Consider the following 21,381-nt stretch of genomic DNA (forward strand, 5'->3'; position numbering starts at 1 on the left):
GGATCGAAATCACGACTGCCTGCTCACAAGGCAGACTCTTATGCCGTTGAGCTAAATCCCCAGCCCCAACCAAAACTTTCTTAACAGATCAGACTGAATGAACTGGTCCTCAAAAATTTCCAGTTGCATGTCTGTAATCCCAGCACTTGGGAGGCTGAGGCAGGAGAACTGTTAGAAGTTCAAGGTCTGGGCCTCACAGGGTGTCAAGGCCAGCCTGAACCATGTGAAAGACTGTATCTCAAAATAAAATAAAATTTAAAAAATTCCCAGTTGGTATGGGATGTTATGACCCCCAATAACATAGTGTTATTAAGGCATATTAAGGAGTGAATAAATGACTACTATAAAAGAACAGAAAAAAAAACCCAACTCCCTTTGCTGCTACTCAGGTTCAAATAATATTCAATAAACTGAGTTATTCCTAGTGGTTCCTAAAGACCTGCTTTGATTTAAAAATGTCCAAACCCATAAACAGTAAAAAAATGTTTTTACATTGTGAACTAGCAAAGAAAGGCTGCCTAATGTAAGAGCCCAGATCTTTCCAAAAGACCACAGTTCTGACATAACTCGAATTCAAACAGCCCCAAACCACAGGGCACCCCCATCAGGATACATTAGCCAGGCCTAGTGGGGGCCGCACAGAACTCCTGAGGGAAAACCTGTCAAAATGTGGTCCCACCCCACCCCACCCCAGGACCCTGCATAGCGGGTTGCCCTGTGAAAGGGCCTCTGCGCCTCACTGAGAAGGGAGTCCAGCTGTGGGTGTCAAACACACCACGAGCCTCAGGGACTCAGGTTGCCTCAGGAACACCTCATCTTGCTCACTCTGCTCTTTGGTTTCTTGTGTGACATTTCAAAGTCTGCTGTGGCTTGTGTCTTCAGGAACAGAAGAGGGGGCTTGAGCAGGCTGGGGATGCAGCTCAGAGGCAGAGTCCTTGCCTGGCAGGCACAAGGTCCTTAATTCAATCCGCAGTATCACAGGAAGAGAACAGGAGTGAACGGGAGAGCTAATCCCAATCAGGATTGAGACTGAGCACCGTGGCTAGCTGGGAGCCAGATAGCTAGGACAGAGCTGGGTCTGTCCTTAGGGACAAGTGACCTCCCCACTGCTTCATCTGTAGGTTTAAACTCATCTGTGAAGCAGCAAACCCAGGGGTAGCATGATCTAGGCCAGTGCTGCAGACCTTGGCCAGGAATACTCACTGGACTCCTGGCTCCCCATCCAGTCCTGGGAGCACAGAGGGCTTCCCCCGGCCCTCGTGCTGTACTATTGTGACAAAGTAATTACAAAGACCTGAACAAAAGCCCACTTTCTCAGAAATGAAGTTTAAACCAGAGCAACATAAATAAGTTTATTTTTAGCCTTTGTTCACTCGGTTGCAATCTTACTTCCCCAGTTGGCATAGATCACAGATGGCACAGTGAATAAACAACCAGCTCTCAGCATTGTTTGGTGCTAAGCATGTTATCTGGCATGTGTCCTAGCTTGGGAGTAGGGACATGGGGCTTAAGACGAATTCAAATAAAGACAAAGGGTTAATTCATAACTGAAGAATTAAGCACACTACTAATAATCAAGCTGTAGCTCATGTAAATGAAAACTCCGTTCTGTGAAGAAACTGAGCTCAGGATGGGCAGACATTGTCCATCTGGGGGCCGAGTAGAAGCTTGCTTCTCCTTAGTCTGGAAATCTAGGACTGTCTCATCCCTGAACTGCAGGGACACCTGTGCCACTTAGGGCAGACACCCAGTTTTGGAGCCCTCCCTGTTGCAGCTGACAACTGTGGAAAGCGTGTCCTCAAGAGCCCCTCCCGCAGCCTGGTAGTTGGGGGGCTGGCCGGTGGCTTTTTCCCATTTCTCTCCTAATGTCACGACCATGTGATCCTATGATGTACCCACAAGAACCAGAGAGAAAGCATCCAAGTCCTATCTTCACAGCGTCCCCTCAGAGGGCAAGCAGTCTTCGTGAACCTTCCCGTGAGAGTCGAGGGCCTCCTGATCAGAAAAAACCTTCCCGCAGGTGCTGCACCTGCCACTCTCGTCGTCCTTGTGCGAGCGCCGGACGTGGCTGTCATGGGCAGCATGGGATGCGAAAGACTTGCCACAGAATTTGCACTTGAACGGCTTCTCCCCGGAGTGCTGCCTGATGTGTGTGCGGAGGATGCTGGAGGCGGTGAACTTCTGCAGAAGACAGGGAGCAGAAGAGACAATTTTCATGGGCTGGACCCCCAGTAAGACAGAGGTTCATTTTATTGTTACTGAATCACTTCTGTTGCCCTTTAATTGGCTAGTTGATGAATCTGGATTTCAAGGCTATAGAATATTCATGGTCAACAGAGGTAGCCTTCATTAAAAAGGACTGAGCTGACTGGCTATCCTGCCTACTTTTGAGGACTGAATGTGATTTTCACGTTCTTCAGTGGCTGACATCATTGGGAACTCTTTAAGTTTTAAAAATCTGACAGGAAGCTGGGTGTGGTGTGCATTCCTGTAATTCAAGCACTTGGGAGGCTGAGGCAGGAGGATTGCTGCAAAGTGAGCCCAAGGCCAATCTGAACTGCATAATGAGACCGTGCTTCAAAAAGACAAAAAAAAAAAAAAAAAAAAAAAAACTGACAGGAACTCTGGGTACCAACAGGTAAATAATCAATTCTGAACATATCCAAGACCACCTGCATTACTAAAGGAGAGGCAAAAAAAAAAAAAAAAAAAAAAAGTGCCAATGTCATGTTACGGCTCACACCTGTAATCCCAGCACTGGGAAGACTGAGGCAGAAGGATTGCTGCAAGTTCCAGGCCAGCCTGGGCTACAAAGTGAATTCTAGGGGCTGGGGATTTAGTTCAGCAGCATAAGCGCCTTCCTTGCAAGTGTGCGGTCGTGAGTTCGATCCCTAGTACCAATAAAAACGAAAAAGACAAAAAACAAACAAAACAAAACAAAGTGAATTCTAAGCCAGCCTAAACTACATAGTGAAACTGTCTCAAAAACAAACTTTTTTTTAAGTATAAAGGAGGCAACTGTATGCTGTGAGATACTTGTAAACTTACAGCCAGCTGTAAAAAAATAAGTTTCTATGCACACAGCACCGGACCTCCCTCAGTGGTTACATCTTTTAGCGAGCCCAGCCTCAGGACACAGAATCCCCAACCGTCCTCCTGTGAACACAGTCCCTTGCCTGATGTGCTGCTTCAGCTGGAACTGTCAGTTATTTTGTTCTCCACTCCTACAGCTTTAACATGGCAACAGCACTATCTAAATGGGACCACACAGCATGAGAGCTTCTAGGATCTGCTTTTCCCACTTAGCATAATTCTCCCAAGTCATGTTTAGCAGCATTCAGCAATGAGTGTGACAAAATCACTAGGTTTCAGTGCTTACCTACTGAAGGACTTCTGCGGTGCCTCTAGTTTGGGGCAATTATGAGCAAGGCTGCTATCGACATGGTCTGCACATTTGTGTGAACATAAAAGTCCTCATTTTTCTGAGAGAAGCGCTCCGGAGAGCCAGGTTATCCAGAAGTGCAGGGTGGGCATCAAAATTAGATCTCAGGGACAAGATGGTTTGTGGGGTATCCCACAGGAAATCTGGAAACCCCATAGGATGGGGCAGCAGTTGGCCCTCAGGAAAGCTATTTCTACCAAACCTCTGCTCACCTTTTTTTGATCTGTGCTTGGTTCCCATGGTGACTTATGTTTCAGCCCTGTTTTACTATGTCAATTTTTCTTCTACAAGTACCAATTTCCCTAAGCCTAGTAGAATTAAAGTAATGTTTCATTCCTATTTGGAGTGTTTAGATCTCTACTAGGTAAGAACTTTCTATAGTAATGGCATACACTGGACCTGTGCTGTCCAGCCTAGTGGCCACTAGGCATGTGTGGCACACACCTGTAATCCTAGCACTCTGGGAAGCTGAGGCAGGAGGATTGCAGATTCTCATCCAGCCATCTTAGGGACTTCATGAGACCTTGTGTCAAAATGAAATATAAAAAGGGCTGTGGATGTAGCTCACTGTGAAAGCCCTGTGCTTTCTCCCCACTACCCCGTGGATGCCCACCTGGGGCCCTCTCACCTTTGCACAGTACACACACTGGTACGGTCTGTCTCCAGAGTGGACGCGCATGTGCTTGTTCAGGCTGGAAGACTGAGAGAAACACTTCCCACACGTAGAACACTAAGGAAAAAAGCAAGCAGAGCAGAGCTGAAGCCTCATTCCTCCTCCGGCAGCAGTAAATCTGATCAGTATCAGGTCTCATGGGGCGCAGCAGCCCCAAATCTAAGAATTTGTGCACAGTGGACTCCCTGACGCTGAGGGCAATTTAGTGAGCCCCTGGGTCCAAAGCAAGTAAAATAAAATAAAACACCTGGGGATATAGCTTAGTGGTACAACATTCTGTGCCAGCATGCACAATACCCTGGATTCCGAATTTCCAAAATGGGGGGGGGAAAAACCCCACAAAGGTTCTGTGCAGATTAAGCCCCATAAAGAATACTTCTTGCAGGGCTGGGGATTTAGCTCAGCGACATAAGCAAGCAGGTAGTCATGAGTTCGATCCCTGGTACCAATAAAAAGACAAAAAAAAAAAAAAAAAAAAAAGAAAAAAGAAAAAGGAAAGAATACTTCTTGCAGCTTGGGACCATACTCATAAGTGAAGTAAATCAAACTCACATGTATGAATACTGAATAGTTTCCCTAGTGTATGAAATGATACACATAAAAGTATGTGGGAATCATGACTCCCCATTATATGACTTTGAAGCCTTATAAAGTTTTCACTCATTGACTGGAATGGCTTTATTCTGGGTTGTTTGATTTTATTGTCTGTGATGATATGAACATCTATTTTGAAGAAAACAAGACATCATAATAGCTAGTGTTGATTTAGTATCAGCTTGTTTTGAAGTCCCATTAAACTGCTACTCTTCTGTCTCCATTGCTTTTATCATGTTGTATCTTATTGGACTTTATTATATGGTATAAACAAAATTTTTTATAGGCAAAGAGATAATATAGAAACCATTGTTCATTTTCTGTTAGCTGGTTCTAAACACCTTGTAATACTTTCATCTTCTTGAATGGTTTCACACTGTCTTGATATGTTTGATGCTATAGTATATGAAGTTATACTCAAACATTTCAAGGAAAGAGATGCTACGGTAACTACTATTAAGTCGGGTTATCTTGTGGGTGAAACACTATGTTGCTTAAATTGTTCTATTCTGACCTGTATTGTTATGTCCTCTTTTATCTCAATCTCTCCCCTTTTTAAATTTATTTTTTTATTATTTTTTTAATTAAGGGAAAAATTTTTTTAAATTAGGATATATTATAGTAACTTTTTTGATTTCTTATTAACTTGATTTGAAGCCCTATATTGCTCTCACCATCTTGTTTTGACTGATTTTACTCTATTCTGTTTTGTTAGATAGTCTCAAGTTTGAGGGTATAGGCAACTACTTTGAAGGCAATAAGATTCACTATGATGCCCATTCTGGTTTGACTATTACCTTCTTTTGAAGTCCTGTATTGTCCCCAATGTTTATGTTTTATTGGTTTTGTCCTGTACTGTTTTGTTCAATTTTATTGTACCTGATGATATAGACAATTCTTTTTAAGGTAGCAAGAGGCATTATGGTAACCATTGTTGATTACCTTGTATTCTGTTTTTACATCATGTACTATGTCCATCCTTTGTTTTGACTGATTGCTTTGTTTTGTCACATTGGTTTTATTCTCTTCCAAAAAAAAAAAGTATTAATAACTGTGGGAGTAATAAAACCCAAAATGTGTAATTGATATTATAAAAAAGAGGAAAAGAAAGTGTTCTAACGTATACAACTGCAAGTGTGTTTAGGTGTGTAAGATAGATGACCATATTACTAAGTTTTTGCTGGATCATTGAACACAACTGTTTGCAGTCTCACTGTCTGAATGTCCACTTTGTAGGCTTTAATTCTGTAAGTTGAACAACTATTTGTAAGATGACAATATGTAATGTATTAACATGATTTCTTACTGTTTATTTGTTTTTGAAATTCTGTATTACTTGTACCCTTTTACTGTTTTGTTTTTTTCTTTAAATAAAATTTAAAAACCTAATAAAATGAAACGCTAGTAATATAGCTCAGTGCAAAGGTCCTGGGTTCAATCCCTACCACTGAGAGGAAAAAAACAGAAAACCAGCAACAAAAAAAATGCTTTCTGGAAAAGCAAAGCCATAGAGAAGGAAAATTCTGAATTGGTTTATGAACTCACTGTAGTTATAACTCTTAAGGACTACAGGCAATTTTTTTTTCCTGACATTTTTAGTTTGTATTCTTTCTGAAACGTCATTTTTCAGGGACATTAGCCTTTGTTAATTTTAGGTGACCCTGAGTTCAATCTCCAGAACCAAAACCAAGACAAAAAGCAATTTCTCTAAAGCACCATGCCTGTAATCCCAGCACTTGAGAGGCTGAGGCAGGAGGAATGTTGTGTGTTTGAGGCCAGCCTGGGCTACACAGTGAGTTCAAGGCCAGCCTGAATTGCACAGTGAAATCCTTTTTTGTTTGTTTGTTTTGGGTCCCTGAGATTGAACTCATGATCTTTGCCACTGAGCCAAATCCCCAGGCCCTGCATAGGCCTGAGACAGGCCCAGCCTGTCTCAAAAAAGACAGAACAAACAAAATACCTCATTTTTCTAAAGCACATCTGCCTTACTTGTACTTTCCTTCTACCCTGGCTTAATCATAAGTTGTCTCCCTGCCCTGCATCAATGGTGGTGGATCCGGCCAGGCCCACGCTGGTCACAGGCAAGCACTCTGCCCACTCTGTCTCTGTGCTATTCTGATAAATGAGTGTGCAGGTCTGGGCTGTGATCCTATGGTCTCCAGCGTGGTAAGCTAAGGCTCTTACTGACCTGACCCTGAGTAATGTCCACTAAGAAACCTTAGCTCAGGAAAAGGGAGAGAGGTAAGGGCAACTTTATGAATTCTACTGTTTGTAAGCGAGGGAAACGGCTCGATGTCATCATTGCCTTGAGTGGTCCCAACAGGGCTGGGAATCCAGAGGAAACTGTGAATCTGAAGTCCTGCCCCTCTCTCTGACTCTGGCCAAGTTTGTTGTCTTTTCTGCTCCACGCTTGGCAGAGCAAGCTCGTGTCTGGAATGGCAGATCGTGGCTTTCAAGGTCATTAGCAAGGACAGCCAGAGGCCTTGCACTCCTGGACCACACCTCAGCTTCCTCCTGGCCTGAGCCTATATCTGTAACTACCAAACGCCCTTTGAGGGTACAGTCTGTGGTAGAGTCCTGGCCAACAAACCTAGAAGTCCAAGCCAAACCTTTGCACCATCAAAAAGAATAAACGAGCCAGGCTTAGTGGTGCACGCCTGTGATCCTAGCACTCAGGAGACTGAAGTAAGAGATCAATGTGAGCTTGAGGCCAGCCTGGGCTATATTGTGACGCCTCTGTCTACAACCCCTGCCCCACCAAAAAAAAAAAAAAAAGATAGGTAGGTGCAGATAAGTAACTAAAAATTCCTGCACGACTTTTGGATACAGAGCAAAACCAGTTACCTAAGATCACAGGCATGGCTGCTGCCTGGAGGGCCTTAACCCTGCACCCCTTTTAACACCTGCAGCCCCCCTCCAGACTAAATGGGAAAGCCTTTCTATTCCTTCAGACTCAGCTCCAGGCCATGTCTTCCAGGGGCCCCAGAGTAACCCATGCCTTTTGGGCTCCTCTCTGCCGGGCAGGGGCCCAGGGTACAACTCATCAGCCCCTTTCCTGCCCGGGCTCACCTTGTGCGGCCTGTGCTTCTCATGAACGTGGAGGACGTGGATTCGCAGGCGGTCCCGCTTCTCGAAGGACCGCTTGCACAGAGAACAGGGGAACTTCCTGTCACCCTGGTCAACACAGGGTGTATACTTGAGATGCTTATCTCTGTAGTATTTGTAGGTGAACACTTTTCCACATCTCTCGCATCTGTAACCTTCTGTAGACTCTGTCAAAAATAGGGTAAGTGCCAGTGGGTTCAGGTATCAGTCACCTTCCTTCCTCCTCCCTCAGAATACCGTAAACAAAAACCGGTAGGGGTAGATACCTTAAGCCTCAGGGTGTTGTGGTGCTCACCCTTAACACCAGCACTGGGAGGCTGAGGCAGGAGAATCACTACGTGCGCTACATAGTGAGTTGAAGATTAGCCTAAACTGTATGTAGAGACCCTGTCACAGAAAAACAAGCTGGGTGTGGGGACCCACGTCTGTAATCCCAGCACTCGGAGGAGTTTGAGGTAGGAGGATGCCTACAAGTTTGAGGCAGGCCTGGGCCACATACTGAATTCAAGGGCAGCCTGAACTAGATAATGAGAACACCTATCTCAAAATTTAAAAAAGGTTTTATTGTTGTTTTAAGACAGGGCCTTGCTGTGTGGCTCAAACCAACCTTGAAGTCCTGTCCTCCTGCATCAACCTCCACAAACGCTAGGGTTACAGATATGTACTATACCCAGCTAAGGTAAGGATTTTCTTTCGCTGTTTTTTTTTTTTTGTGGTGGTACTGGGGATTGAACCCAGAGCCCTCACACTGCACTGTAATCCCTGCCCTTTTGAAGACAAGGTCTTGCTAACTTGCCCCAGGGCCTGCTCCAATTTTCCATTCTCCCCTGATTTAGCCTCCCAGAGTGCTGAGAATACAGTCCTGCCCTACCACACCCAGGTAAGATAAGGAAGTATTTTGATAAAGTAGTTTGGTAGGGTGGAGCATGCCTTTCATCAGCAGGATGGTTGAGTTCAAGGCCAGCCTGACTACAAACCAGGCCCTGTCTCAAAAAACTAAAAAATATAATAATCTATTGTTACCTTAAAATTTAACTTATTCCCCATTAGAAATATAGGCCGTTCTTTCTTTTTGTTTGCCAAAGTGCTTTGTTGAAGAAATCTCCTTCCAGCCCAATTTTAAGAAGAGTTTACCACCCCACCCCCACCCCCGCTAAATTACTGGGTCTTGAGCTCATGCCCTTGCACTGACCTACATCCCCAGCTTCTTTTACTTTTTATTTTGAGATAGGCTGCTCAGGCTGGCCTCTAACCCTCCTGTCTCAGCCTCCCAAGTAGATGAGATTACAACCATCCACCATCATATGGGTGGCATTCCAGTTCCTGAACTCCCTGCCAGCCCTCTTCTAAGGTTAGTCATGGCAGTCTCCCTCCTTCCCCACTCCCACAGGAGCAGCTGCAGCTACAAATTCACATTCAGAGGAAGAGTGAAAAGTTTGGTGGTTATGTGGGGGTCTACTGGGCTCTGCAGACTGAGTCCTAATCACAGTTCCAATAGGGTCACTGAGCGACAGGCAGGCCCTGAATCATAAAGGTACTCCTATTAGTGGAGGAGGGGGAGGAGAAGTTAGAGTAGAGGTCTCAGGGCCAGAGGTGTCACTAGGGCAAGGCAAAGGACAGAGGCCACCTACAAAGGCATCTCCTCCGCCTGGGCCACTCTGGATTCCAAGGCATAAAGTGGCTTCACTATGAAATGTATCACTGAGACTCGAGGTCTGTCCCCGGAGGACAAGACCCAAGAGGGAATCTATGCAAGAATCTACAGATAAGTGATCTTTTCTGCATCAGGACAGCAGGGGCTTTGTTACATCCCAGGCATGGTTAACAGGTGCTGAGCAGATAAACCATGCATTAAGTAAATAACCAGGAGGGCTAGAGTCCCAGGCCTGCTTGCTGGTCTATCATTTCATTGAGGTGCTTAATCCACTCAGGCCTCCTGCTGACGGATTCCTACTCAAAGCCAGTTTCCAGTGGTCAGACGTACCTGGCCTTCTGCTTCCTGGACAGGGTCAGTGATTTCACAAATGAAAACACTAAAGCACAAAAACTGACCTTTATCACTCAGGCTTTAGCCTTCTACGTTTCCTGTTCAGGTCTTTGGCAATATATCTGAATTTTTTCCTATCCCTTTTCTTGTTCCTCCTATCCTGGATCTTTTTTTTAGCCAAAGAGCTTCCCAGCCCTGGTAATACTGATACTTTCTAGGCAACAGCTTGGTATAAATTGAGTTGTCTTCAAGATGGTTGATCTCAAGCTGAGTGTTCTTATCTTAACAATAAAGAGAGGTCTTGGCATTCCACACGTCCTCACACAGCACTTGCACATTCAAATACCCCACCCACATAAGAGTCCAGACCTGATGGGAAAGTCCTCTCAAAAACTTTGGTCAAAACAAATCCTTTTGGGGGAGCACAGGAACTGAGAATTTAGATTTCACTTATTGATTGAACCCAGAGCCTCTACAATGAGCTACATTCCGTCTTTTTATTTTTAGACAGGATCTCCTTAAGTTGCCCAACTGGATTCAAACTTGAAACTTGTGGTCCTCCTATATCAGCCTCCCAGAGTGCATGAAACTCCACGCCCAGTTAGGTCTTTGCTAACAGGGCCTGAAACTTTCCAGTTGCTGCGCCGCCGGAGGGGCCCTCAGTGGTAGAGAGTTTCTCTGGCACGAATTTCCCTGGGGTTAAAGGAGAGCCCCAGCATCAAAAAAGCAAGTAACAACAACAATCAGCTATAAGTCTTCCCAAAACATTAAGTTGCTTACAAATTCCCTTCCATACATTGTCCAAATCACACCCAACAGTGCTATAGGCATCTGATGTCACTTGCTTCAGACCTGGAGCACAAGGTTGGCTCTGTGCTAGTTTTTGTCTCCATCACAAGCCCCCATGTACCCTGCTGCTTGTTATGAATGTGGGCTCGCAAACCGTGTTAACAGCGTACCATGCCATGTTACACTGTGTTATTGACATGTTAAAGGCTGTGGACATTAATAATTCAATACACACTGATAAAATAACTTCTGAAAGGGATGATAACATGTTGGGGTTGTTCAGCAGGTCTTTTTCTCAAATCCATTTCTATTTCAAATGCAGTTGGTACATTTCTGAAAGTGACTACAGTTGTTACTTGTTCTGGTCCCAAGTGTGGGACAGAGAATCCCAGTCTGCTCTTGCCCCATGCCCATGCCACACAGAATGGAAGACACTACACCCTACAACCCTCACAGCCCACGTTACTCACTGCCGGAAGAAACCATGGCATCCTCCTAATCCCACTGGCTTTGACTTCTCTACTCCCTCTCCCTGGCTATCTCCTCCTCTTGCTCTCATTCCTAAACTGATTTCCCCAGGTTATAGTCTTCCTCCTTGGTTCAAGGCTCAGGACACAGAGGCAGGGTCTGTCTTGGTTTAGGGCATTTCCTGCCTTGAGGGTGTCAGTCTAGCAGGAGACAGGCAGGGAAACAATCACCATCCTGCCAGTCTCTGCAATTCACTGTTCTTTTACATAAGTAACAATGTCCTCTTATCTTCAGTTATACACATCCCAGTGATTTACACTTGTTCTACCTAGAAGGTTAGTTAGCTCTCAGACAGAGCTTATTTAAAATGCAAATTCAAGGCCCAGGGATGTAGTTAGTGGTAGAGCACTTGCCTTTAGGCTCTGCAGCCCCAAGCACTGACTCCCACAAAAAATCCCAGAGGCTCACCCCAGTAATCCCCCAGCTCCATGCTGTTCAGATGTGGTCTTGGGTTACTTTTTGTATGAAGGTACATACACTACACCCCCAGTCCTTTTATTATTTTTCATTTTGCAAGATGGTCTAAATTCCTAAATTGTTCAGGTGAGGTTCAAATTTGTAATCCTCCTGCATCAGCTTCTCAGAATGCTGGAAATACAAGTTTATACCACCACACTTGGGCTCCCATCATTCCATTCTATTCTAATTCTTTTTTTTTTTTTTTTTAGTGCTGGGGAAAAGCGCCCAGCGGCACTTCCTTGCTAGGCAAGTGCTCTACCACTGACTATTCTCCCCATGCATCTTCCAGCTGTAAAGCTGGTCTTCATTGCGTTCCCTGCTTTTGAAGTACAGTACCGAGTTCACCTTATGAAAAGCACTGCTCTCCGCGCTTTTCCTCACCTACTGTGTTAATCTGCGCTTAAGAGAGGAGTCAAAACTTACTCCCCGCAAGGCAGAGCAGACATCCACTTAATTTCTTGTCGATTTATTCTCAAGAAGGGGAACAGGATAGAGGGACTGGGTCTTCCCACTGAGGCCTAGCTGAGCAGGCAAGGAGGGCACTCACCTTCTGTGGGCTCTGCTGGCTGTGTGCCCAGCTGTGCAACCTGCAAGCTCAGGGGAATATCCAGAAACTTCTCATAGCAGTCTCCGTACCACACGAGCAGCTCTTGGTTCTGGTAAATCTCCTTACAGCTTTCATAAAATATCTGACCTTGACATTGAACAGCAACCAAGTTCTGCTCCTTGGGGAAGCGGGCACAGTTGACAAAGGACATCCAGTTCCCTAACTCTCTTCCATCTATAAAGTGGCTCAAGTGGCCATCTTCAAAGATCTAAAGGAAATAAAATACAAAGTTTGGGTTTGTATTTTTTTCCCTAACCCACAGAACACATTTACTAAAAATGTATCATCAGAACTGTAGCTCAGTGGTAGTATACTTCCAGCATGCATGAGGCCTTAGCTTTGAGCACCAGGACTGAAAGAGAGAAAGAGGAATCATAACTAAATCATGCTGGGCGTGGTTATAAAGCACCAGTGATCCCAGCTACTAGGGAGGAAAGGCAGGAAGATCACTTGAGTTCAGGGATTGACAGCCAGCATGTGCAACACAGCAAGCCCTGGCTTTAAAAAAAAAAAAAAAATCTTTATAGTATACACCAAATAAACTTAGCTAGCCTTGAATTTATGGGGATCCCAACCTCAGTGATCCTGCCCTTAAGTATTGTGGATCTATTAAACACTTCTCTGTAGGTGATGTGAGAGTTTTTAAAAATGAATGATTTGGCCAGGCATGGTGGCACATGCCTCTAATCCCAACACTGAAGAGGCTGAGTGGGGGCTGAGTTTGAGGCCAGCCTGGGATAGTGACTCAGGACCAACCAGAGCTAGCAAAGTTAAACTCTGTCCCGAAAAACAAAACAAAAAAATTAATGTTTTTATCATTTTTTCAATTCCCAAATTTGTGGACATATGCTAATTTCATGAGCAGAGGTAACAGAAATGAAGTTAATTTAATTCCACCACTTGCAGACACATTCCTCAAAACCAACAAAGCCATAAATTAATATAGTATTTTCTCCACTGCAGACCTTAAACTAATGCTCCTGTTGCCTCAGTCTCCAAGTAGCTAGGACACCACATCCAGCTCTCTGTTTTATTATAAACAACCCTTGATTAACATTTTCCACATAGCTTAAGTTTCAGATTATTTCCAAAAACTACATTCTCATAACCGGAAATTCAGGGTCAAGGTGTTTCGAACCATTTAAGGTATCTGATATATTCTAACAAATGGTATCCTCTTGCAGATTAGTGTCTTAGGTATTGTCACTAGTTTGGAGCATACCAGTACACAAAAATCCTTGACTAACTTTATAAACAAATACTATGAAAGACTAAAATTCGTTTTTATTCCTTTTAACAGACTTTCTACAACTATGTATTTAAAGCATTTGGTTCTGTCTATAAATATGACAAAGTGTATGAATTCTGTAAATGTATAGTTTGTATGTAATCTTTATAGGTTGAAATAACTTCAGGTATCTCAGAATACACTTCATGCAAAGATGTGATCCTGATGCAGGGACCTTCTGTCCTTCGTTTGACCAGGACTCTCCCATCAAAACGACAGGACCAAGAGCTTCCCCTTCTGGCCACCCTGCTCACTTCCAGCAAACCCATCTTACCTCCCACACCTGAGAATTGTCATTGTGGATCTTCAGTTCACTGGTGCTGATCAATTTTCCTTCAAAAGGCCCAAACTTGATTCCTTTGGCAAGAAAGCTACTGCAGAACACACCAAAATGTGGGGTTGCACCCAACATCACCCGCATGAGGTAAAGACCTAGGGGGAACCCAAGGTGGGAACAGAGAATGAGGAAAGTGGCTCCACATTAGGTTCTGGAAACGGGTCATGCAAGGAGTGCTGCCCACCTTCTGGAAGCTGAAGGGAGTCTAGATCCAGATTTTGAGGAAGAAGCTCAGACCCTAGAAAACAGAACACGGCTAAACACAATGACCACCAAATCCTTGTCTAAAGCATTTCCCGCTTTACTCCCTAGAGGTAACCTTGCTGTTTATCTATCTTTTGTTATTGTTGTTTTGCTTCTTTGATATTGCTTTTCCTACACATGTTTTATTTGAGACTCAGATGCCTTTTGTGCAAGCTTACATAATGGTAATTAACTCCATTTTGCAAACTTGAAAAGCAGACTAATGACATTTTCTGACTAATGTCCTAACAGACAGTACCTCAGACTCTGGCGTCTAGGAGTCTGTCCTGGAGAAACCTTACACACCTACGTCCAAGCGTACACCCATTTCTCCTGGCCCTCACCGCCCTTCGGAATCCCGAGGTTAAGCGAGCAGGGCCCCAGAAGTGAGCCTAGAACCCCCGGCGCGGCCGAAGGTAACCCAGCGATCCCACTCTCTTCACCTTGAGGTGACTCCTCACACCTGTTCTCATCCAACCCGGCTTCCAACTGGCATCGGTTCCCCTTACCGGAACTATTGGCGGGGACCAGGAGGCCCGAAATCGCATGATGCAGGCTGGCTGAGCACTCCGGGCTGGGCGTGACCCCGTACAGAACGAAATGCAGCTCTTCCTCGGTGAAGTGGAAACGACCAGGAGATGAACTGTCCTCCTGGCTCGGAGGTTTGGCGCTTTCCTCAGACCGCTTGCTGGGGGAACACACTAACTGGGAGGTCTTCAGCCCCTCAGGTAATGTGGAGGCTTCCGCGGGGAGCAGCGGAATTAAAGTCTCAGGTCCCCAGTACTGGCCGCTGTCTCTTTGCCCACCCACGGGAAGCAGATCGTCGCTGCTCGCGCCTGTGTACTCGTGGCTGTTCAACTCGTGGCTGTTCAGAAAGAGTGGCACCTCCCTGGGGAGGTGGGAAACGGGGTACCACAGCGGTAATTTGCTGTACCAGGGTAAGTCAAAGAGCGGCTCCCTTTGCAGAGCCAGACCCGGTAAGGGAGATGCCACGCCGAAGGGGAAAGGGTTCACTGCCTGAGACGCGGACATCGCGGCCTCCAGCTGTCCGAACGGCTGGAAGTCCTCCTGCGCGGCGGGCAAGGCGCTCTTGTAGTGGCCATAGGCTGGGAACGGAGAGTAGTAGGGAGCCAGGACCTGCGGGCTGCTCTGGAGCCTTTCGGCTGGGTAGCACTTGTCCGGGGTTTCAGCCTCACCTGGTGGCCTGAAAGCCATCGCGGACTACGCTCGGTGCAGCTGCGGAAAAGCGGGAGCGCATGAGTACGCGGGGCCCCGCCTGCCCGGCTTCTTCCACCCCAGCCAACTCCCGGGTCTAAATTAATCGCACCAACTTTCCCCATTCGATCTCACCAGCTCTATCTCACTAGGCGATCAAACCCAAAAGCAGTAAAAACAAAGACCCAACGAAAATCTCCCGGGATTTCGGTAGACTGCAAGTTCCTGGTTAGTGTCGCCTTCGCCCAGCGTCTCCAGACACACCTGGACCAGGCACAGCTGGTTTCCTGTAGCCGCTCTCTAACTTCAGCCCCCAACCCGAATTCTGCAAAATTCGTTTGAGTTCCCTTCACTTTCTTTTGCTCTGCGCCTCCTAAAAGCTCTCACAGGGTCTCCCGCAAACTCGCTGCCCTCCCGGAATCCGACGGGCAGGGGCCTGGAGCCACGGGTGGGCGGCCCGAAGCCCGGATGGGAGCGCAGCACCGCGGCCCTGGCTGCGCGACCCCTGCAGGTACTGGCCACCGGGTCGCGCCAAGGGGAGCCACGCGCCGCCTCCGACTCCCTGGGGAATCCGCCTCTAGCCTTGTTCCCCAGAATCACGTCGCGACCCAATCCGCCAGCTCTCACGGAAGCGCACGCCCTCCAAGCCTGGGAATTAAGGGACGTGGGATCGCCTCTAGGGAGCCAGCGGAGCGAACCCCAGGCCCAGCGAGGGGAGACGCTTCGGTGGCCGCGGTCCCCACCGCCCTGTCCCCTGCCGCGGTGTCCGTGTGGTAAGGACAGCGTCGTAGTGAAGACGCCACCAAGTGCATCTCGGCTGAGGCACGAAGCCCCTTCAGGGCCGGTGGGCCTAGGAGGCAAGATCAATGAGCCCAGTAGGGAAACCACCCAGGGTCGTGACTCTGAAATTAAAGAACACGGGGTCAGGAGGAGAGGTCAGGCAGGGCGCAGCATCAGCCGGCTCCTCCTGAGCTTCCGATGGCGCTCCGCTCCTCTGCTGCGCCTCTCAGGGATCTCAACTCGGGGCCAGAAAGTCTCTTCATAAAAGCTCCCAACGCCGCAAAACGAGCACCGGGCCGCCCAGGAAGGCTGCGGCCATTGAGCGCGCCCAGCTGGGCACCTACCTCGGCGCACCCAGCTCTCCTGCAGCCGGAACAGCGGCGAGCACTCCCGCAAGCCCCGAGGGCCTAGGCGGGTTTAAGAGGGAGGTGGGCGGGCGGGGTTCTGAGAGGGCGAGGGCGGCGGAGGGACTGAGCCCACGCGGGTCCCGCGGCCCGGCACTCCCCGCCCACCGCTGCCATTGGCCGGCGCTTAGCTCGTCCCCGGGCCCCCAGAGGTCACCCACTTGACGCCTCCTCTCCGCCCGTCCTTCCCGGGGTCTCCTGAGCGCTAGTCACGCAGCCGCTGCTGCGCGGGCTCGGGCGTCGCGGAGACCGCGGCGGCTCTCTGCGCACCCTAAATTCGCGTCCGGAAGGCCGAGCTCAGGACCTGGGTTCGCACTCCCGTCTGTAGGTTTCGGAGTCCCAAAAGCCGAGACTGCAGGAAGGCGGCATCAGCCCTTTCCCGGGACCCACTGGCGCCCGTCCCCGCCGCCCTGAGGGCTGAGACGCGGCGGCCTCCAGGGTCCCGGGTCGGGCACCTGAGCTCGCGACGCCGCGCGCCCCCGACGCTTGCACGGTCTCGGGTATTCGGGTCGCCTCGCGGCGCTCTGGCTCCTCACGAGGCCTTCTCACCAGGGGTCCCACGTCGCCTCTGGTGACCCCTCCCGAAAAAGTGCGACCTTGGACCTAGGGGACTCTCAACACGCAGTCTAGGCCAATAAAAGGCACTTTTATCCCGCATGCCGGCCATTGAGGCGGAGAAAGGAGAGCTTAATTCCATTCTCATTCAGAAGAAAACATCCAGGGTGGGGGAAAGCGCTTTACAGTCGCATGACCTTGGCGGCTCCCCGCCACCTCGGCGGCCGCTTCCTCCTTGCCTTGTGGGGCGCGCGCTGCCTGGAGGCGCTGGGGGCTGGCGGTGCCCCTCATCCGGCCGCCGAGCGGGCCCGGAGACGGAGGAAGACGCGTTCTCTCACCCAGAGTCGCCTCCACGGGCCCTAGAGCCTCGGCCCCTACCCCCGCCTCGGCAGGTGGCGCCCCTCTCAGTCCCACAGCGCGGACTGCGCCACCGCCGCCCCTGCGCGGAAGAAGGCGCGGGACCTGGTCCCCCGAGGGCGCGGGCGGCGTGCGTTCCCGACAGCGTCCCCGGTGCCCACCCCTCTGCAGTTGGACAGAGAAGAGAGGCGGTGGGGCCACTTCCCAGCGGAACTGGGAACAAGGAACCCAGGCTTTCCTTCTCCCCGTCTAGAAACTAGCATCTTGGCCAACATTTAGAAGTGAGGACTGTCAGGACTTCATCTGAATGCCAAGCACCCCCTTGGGAAAGCACCGTTTTTTGTTACCGGGGATCGAACTCACGACCTCGCTCTCACCAGGCTGGCTCTTACACTACTGAGCTAAAATTTGTGCCACATCCTTCCGGATCCATGCCCACCTCAGGATTTGAGCCCCACTTGATGCCTGCCAGACCTCTGGGCAGGATTTAAAGACCAGTTCAGGGATATAAGGAAAGTGTATGTGTGTTCGGCTGTTGTGGGGATATTTTTTAAAGGGCTCAACGGTTGTAGTCTGTTGTTGTTTGTGATAGTCTGTGCAATTCAGGCCGGCCTTGAACTCACTGTGTAGCCCAGACTAGCCTCTAACTTGTCAGTGATCCTCCTGCCTCGGCTTCCTGAATGCTGGGATCACAAGCATGTGCCACCACGCCTGGCCAAGGCTTGTTGCTTTTTTAGCAGAAGCAACATAAACCCTTATGTGCAGTCTGGTTCTGCAAAGAGACGAGACGGAGTTCACTGTATGTATCTTAAATCTTGTTTTAAAATGCTAAAACATGTTTTAAAAAACTTAGAAATAGGTAAACTAAAAAGTGGAAATCCTTCCTGTACTGTCTCCACCCTCCTCTTTGTTTTTGTTTTGTTTTTTGACACAGGATTTCAAGATGTAGCCCAGGCTGGCCTTGAACTCACAGTGGTCCTCTTCTGCTCTGTTCTTTGGAGATGATCCTAGTTGACAGTGTGGTGACTGACTCCCTAGCCCCATTCTTTTTTTGGATAACGGGATTGCATTTGGGGCAAGCACCTTCCCTCTGCACTTAGTCTCAGCCCCCTACTTTTTGTTTTAGGTGTGGTTTTTTGGTTTTGTTTTGTTTTTTGAGACAGAATATTGTTAAATTCAGACTGGCCTGGAACTTGTGAATCTCTTGACTCCCAAGTAACTGGGATTTTTTTTTTTTTTTTTTTTTTTTTTTTTTTTTTTTTTTTTTGTCTTTTTGAGACCAGGGTTTCACCGTGCAGGTTGGCTGGCCTTGAACTCACTGTGTAGTCCAGGCTGGCTCCAGACTCCCAGCGATCTTTCTGCCTCAGCCTTTCTACTGCTGGAATTACAGGCATATGCTACCACTCCTGGACTGTGATTACTTTTTTTTAAATTTTATTTTTTTTACTGATTACTTTTAATTTGTGTTTATACATGTAGATTTTTGAGAAAACAAAATGAGGTTTTACTTTATTTTTCTGTAACTTTCTTAATGTCTAACTATTCAGACTTTCCTATCAATATATTAAGATTAACTCTACTCCTCAGAATGACTGCATAATTCAGAATTTCATGGGCTCGGTTTTCCCTTCTATCAGTCTTCTCTTGAAAGGTATTGAAATTGTTGCCAAGTTTGCAAAACTTGGAGCTTCTGGGAACACTTACTCAGATACATATTTGTGTTGCTCTGCCTTAGAAGAAATACCCAGGTATGAAATCTCACAGTCACACTGAGTTAACACTGACCATCTGAACAGGCACTTCAAGGCTACTGATCTCTGCTTCTTAGAGCAAGTAAGTGCCCTGGCTCTCAGCAGATGCTAAATTTTGCTAATCCTTTCGAGTTGCCCATATTTCAGAAAAGTGGTATCATGGTATCATATTTGTTATGGTATCTTACTCTGATTTGCCTTTTAGTCTTTTACTTAATAAACTTTTTTTTTTTTTTTTTTTTGTCTTTTTCCTTTTCATCAGTACCAGGGATCGAACTCATGACTACCTGCTTGCAAGGCAGGCACTTATGCCGCTGAGCTAAATCCCCAGCCCCTTTTATTTATTTATTTTTTTTAAAGACAGGATCTTACTATGTTGCCCATGCGGGCCTTGAACTCATAGGCTCAAGTGATCCTCTTACCTCAGCCTTCCCAGTGGCCAGGACTCCAGGTGACTACCACCATCGCCAGTGTAACAAAAGTCTTTGCACCCTAGTTGATGGGTGAGCCACCAACCCAAGTACTAGGAACACAACTGTGAACACACACACACAAAAGCCAGGTATGAAGGCATATGCCTGTAGTTCCAGCACTCAGGAGGTGTAGGCAGGAGGATCACTGTGAGTTTGAGACCAGCCTGGACTACATAGCAAGTTCAAGGCCAGCCTGTACTACAGAGACCCTGTCTCAAAAAACAAACACAATTGTGAGCAAAGACACGTTGATCTCTGTAACAGTCTAATGAACTAGTTGTGGTCACATACACCTGTAACCTCCTAACCCTGGGAGGCTGAAACAGGAGGATGACAAGTTTGAGCCTAGCCTGAGCAATTTAATTACTGAGTTAGACCCTATCTTGAAATAAAACATAAAAAAAGATGTGAATGTACCTTAGTGCAAAGGCCTTGGGTTTAAACTTCAATAACGCAGAATAAGTAAGTACATACATAAATGTCCAATGAGGAAGATCTGAATTTGTGTGAATGCTTGATGACTGTACAGTATGATGGAGCAATGAAAGTGAGCATGAAAAGTAAAGCAGCAATGAAAGAGAAGAAAAATACACTGTGAGCGAGCCTGGCCGGGAGCTCTCCCCAGAGGAAAGACCTCTGGAAACAAGAACGGTGAGGCAGAGGAGAGGAAGTGGTCCTCCTCTCCCTTCAGGGACTGTGGACCTTGCAGGCCACAGTTCCGAAGCAGGGACGCTCATTTGTTCACTAAACTGCAGCCTAGAGGTAAGAGGCTGTGCCCCAGCCAGGTCTATAGCAGGCAGTGTTAAATGTCAGCCTCCTGAGGCTGGGGCAGAAGAACTGAAGTTTGAGTCCCATCTGAGTAACCTACTGAGGGACTGTCTCAAAGTTGAAAGCAGGGCAGCACTGTAGCTCAGTGGTAGAGACCCCTGGGTCTGATCCACTCCACAGTACCGGAAGAGGAGGAGGAGGAGGAGGAGGAGGAGAAAGACAAGTGTCCTTCAGTACTCACTTGCAAGTGTTCATTGTACAGATTGTCACTCTGGGTCTGTGGGTTCTGCATCATCCAAGTCACACAACTGCAGATCAAAAATATTTGTAACATTAAGTCAGGTATTAACCTAAAGGTGATCTGAAGTAGGCAGGAAGATTATATGTAAATCCTGTATTGTTTAGTAGGGACTGGAGCATCCTTAGAATTTGATACCAACAGATGGGGAGCTGGGGAACCAACTGTCCACAGATATTAGGGATGACTTTAGTGAGAAGTCACTGTCCACAGTATCTCTCATCCCTAAAGAACTTAGCATGCATATATATTTAAAGTTCAGCATCTTTGGCAGGCATGGTGGTGCTTGCCTGTAATCCTAGCACTCAAGACGTTGAGGCTGGAGGATCGAAGATCATTGCACATTTGAAACCAGCCTGGGCTATAAAATGAGCTCAAGTCCAGCCCAAACTGTATAGTGAGACCCTGTCTCAAAAAGACCAAAAAAGAAAAAAAGAAATGCACATCTTCCCTGGATGTCAGCTTTGACAGTTGCACAAAACCTGTGCAGCTGCAGTCTATAAAGGCCGCTCTTGACTTCTCCAAGCTCAGGGGGTTTGCAGTTACCTGGGGTGGAGGAGTGCATTTATAGTGACCCTGCTTTTGATAAATGATTGGACAGGGATTTGTCTTAGTACCTGGAGCAACCTAGATGCCACCTATTTTCTTGGTAGTATAAAGGTAGTTTGAAGTTCCTTGCCCTCGACACAGATGCCCTGAGGTCACACAGCCTCTTTCCATAGCACCCA

At 47.3% G+C, this 21,381-nt stretch overlaps 1 protein-coding gene across 1 annotated transcript; it reads right to left on the reverse strand.

The window, feature by feature from the left end:
• Nucleotides 1-1,384: 1,384 nt before the first annotated feature.
• Prdm14 (PR/SET domain 14) lies at nucleotides 1,385-20,665 on the reverse strand. The gene is made up of 8 exons (XM_063256867.1): nucleotides 20,597-20,665; nucleotides 14,562-15,288; nucleotides 13,994-14,047; nucleotides 13,747-13,904; nucleotides 12,125-12,392; nucleotides 7,779-7,981; nucleotides 4,071-4,172; nucleotides 1,385-2,181 (listed from the first exon to the last, which is right to left on the reverse strand). Exons 2-8 carry the CDS (start codon nucleotides 15,265-15,267, stop codon nucleotides 1,933-1,935), a joined length of 1,740 nt encoding a protein of 579 aa, XP_063112937.1. The 5' UTR covers nucleotides 15,268-15,288; nucleotides 20,597-20,665; the 3' UTR covers nucleotides 1,385-1,932.
• Nucleotides 20,666-21,381: the final 716 nt, after the last annotated feature.

Source organism: Cavia porcellus, unplaced genomic scaffold (genome assembly GCF_034190915.1).
Source record: "Cavia porcellus strain 051 isolate PalLab524CR breed Dunkin Hartley unplaced genomic scaffold, mCavPor4.1 scaffold_10, whole genome shotgun sequence".
Lineage (NCBI taxonomy): Eukaryota > Metazoa > Chordata > Mammalia > Rodentia > Caviidae > Cavia > Cavia porcellus.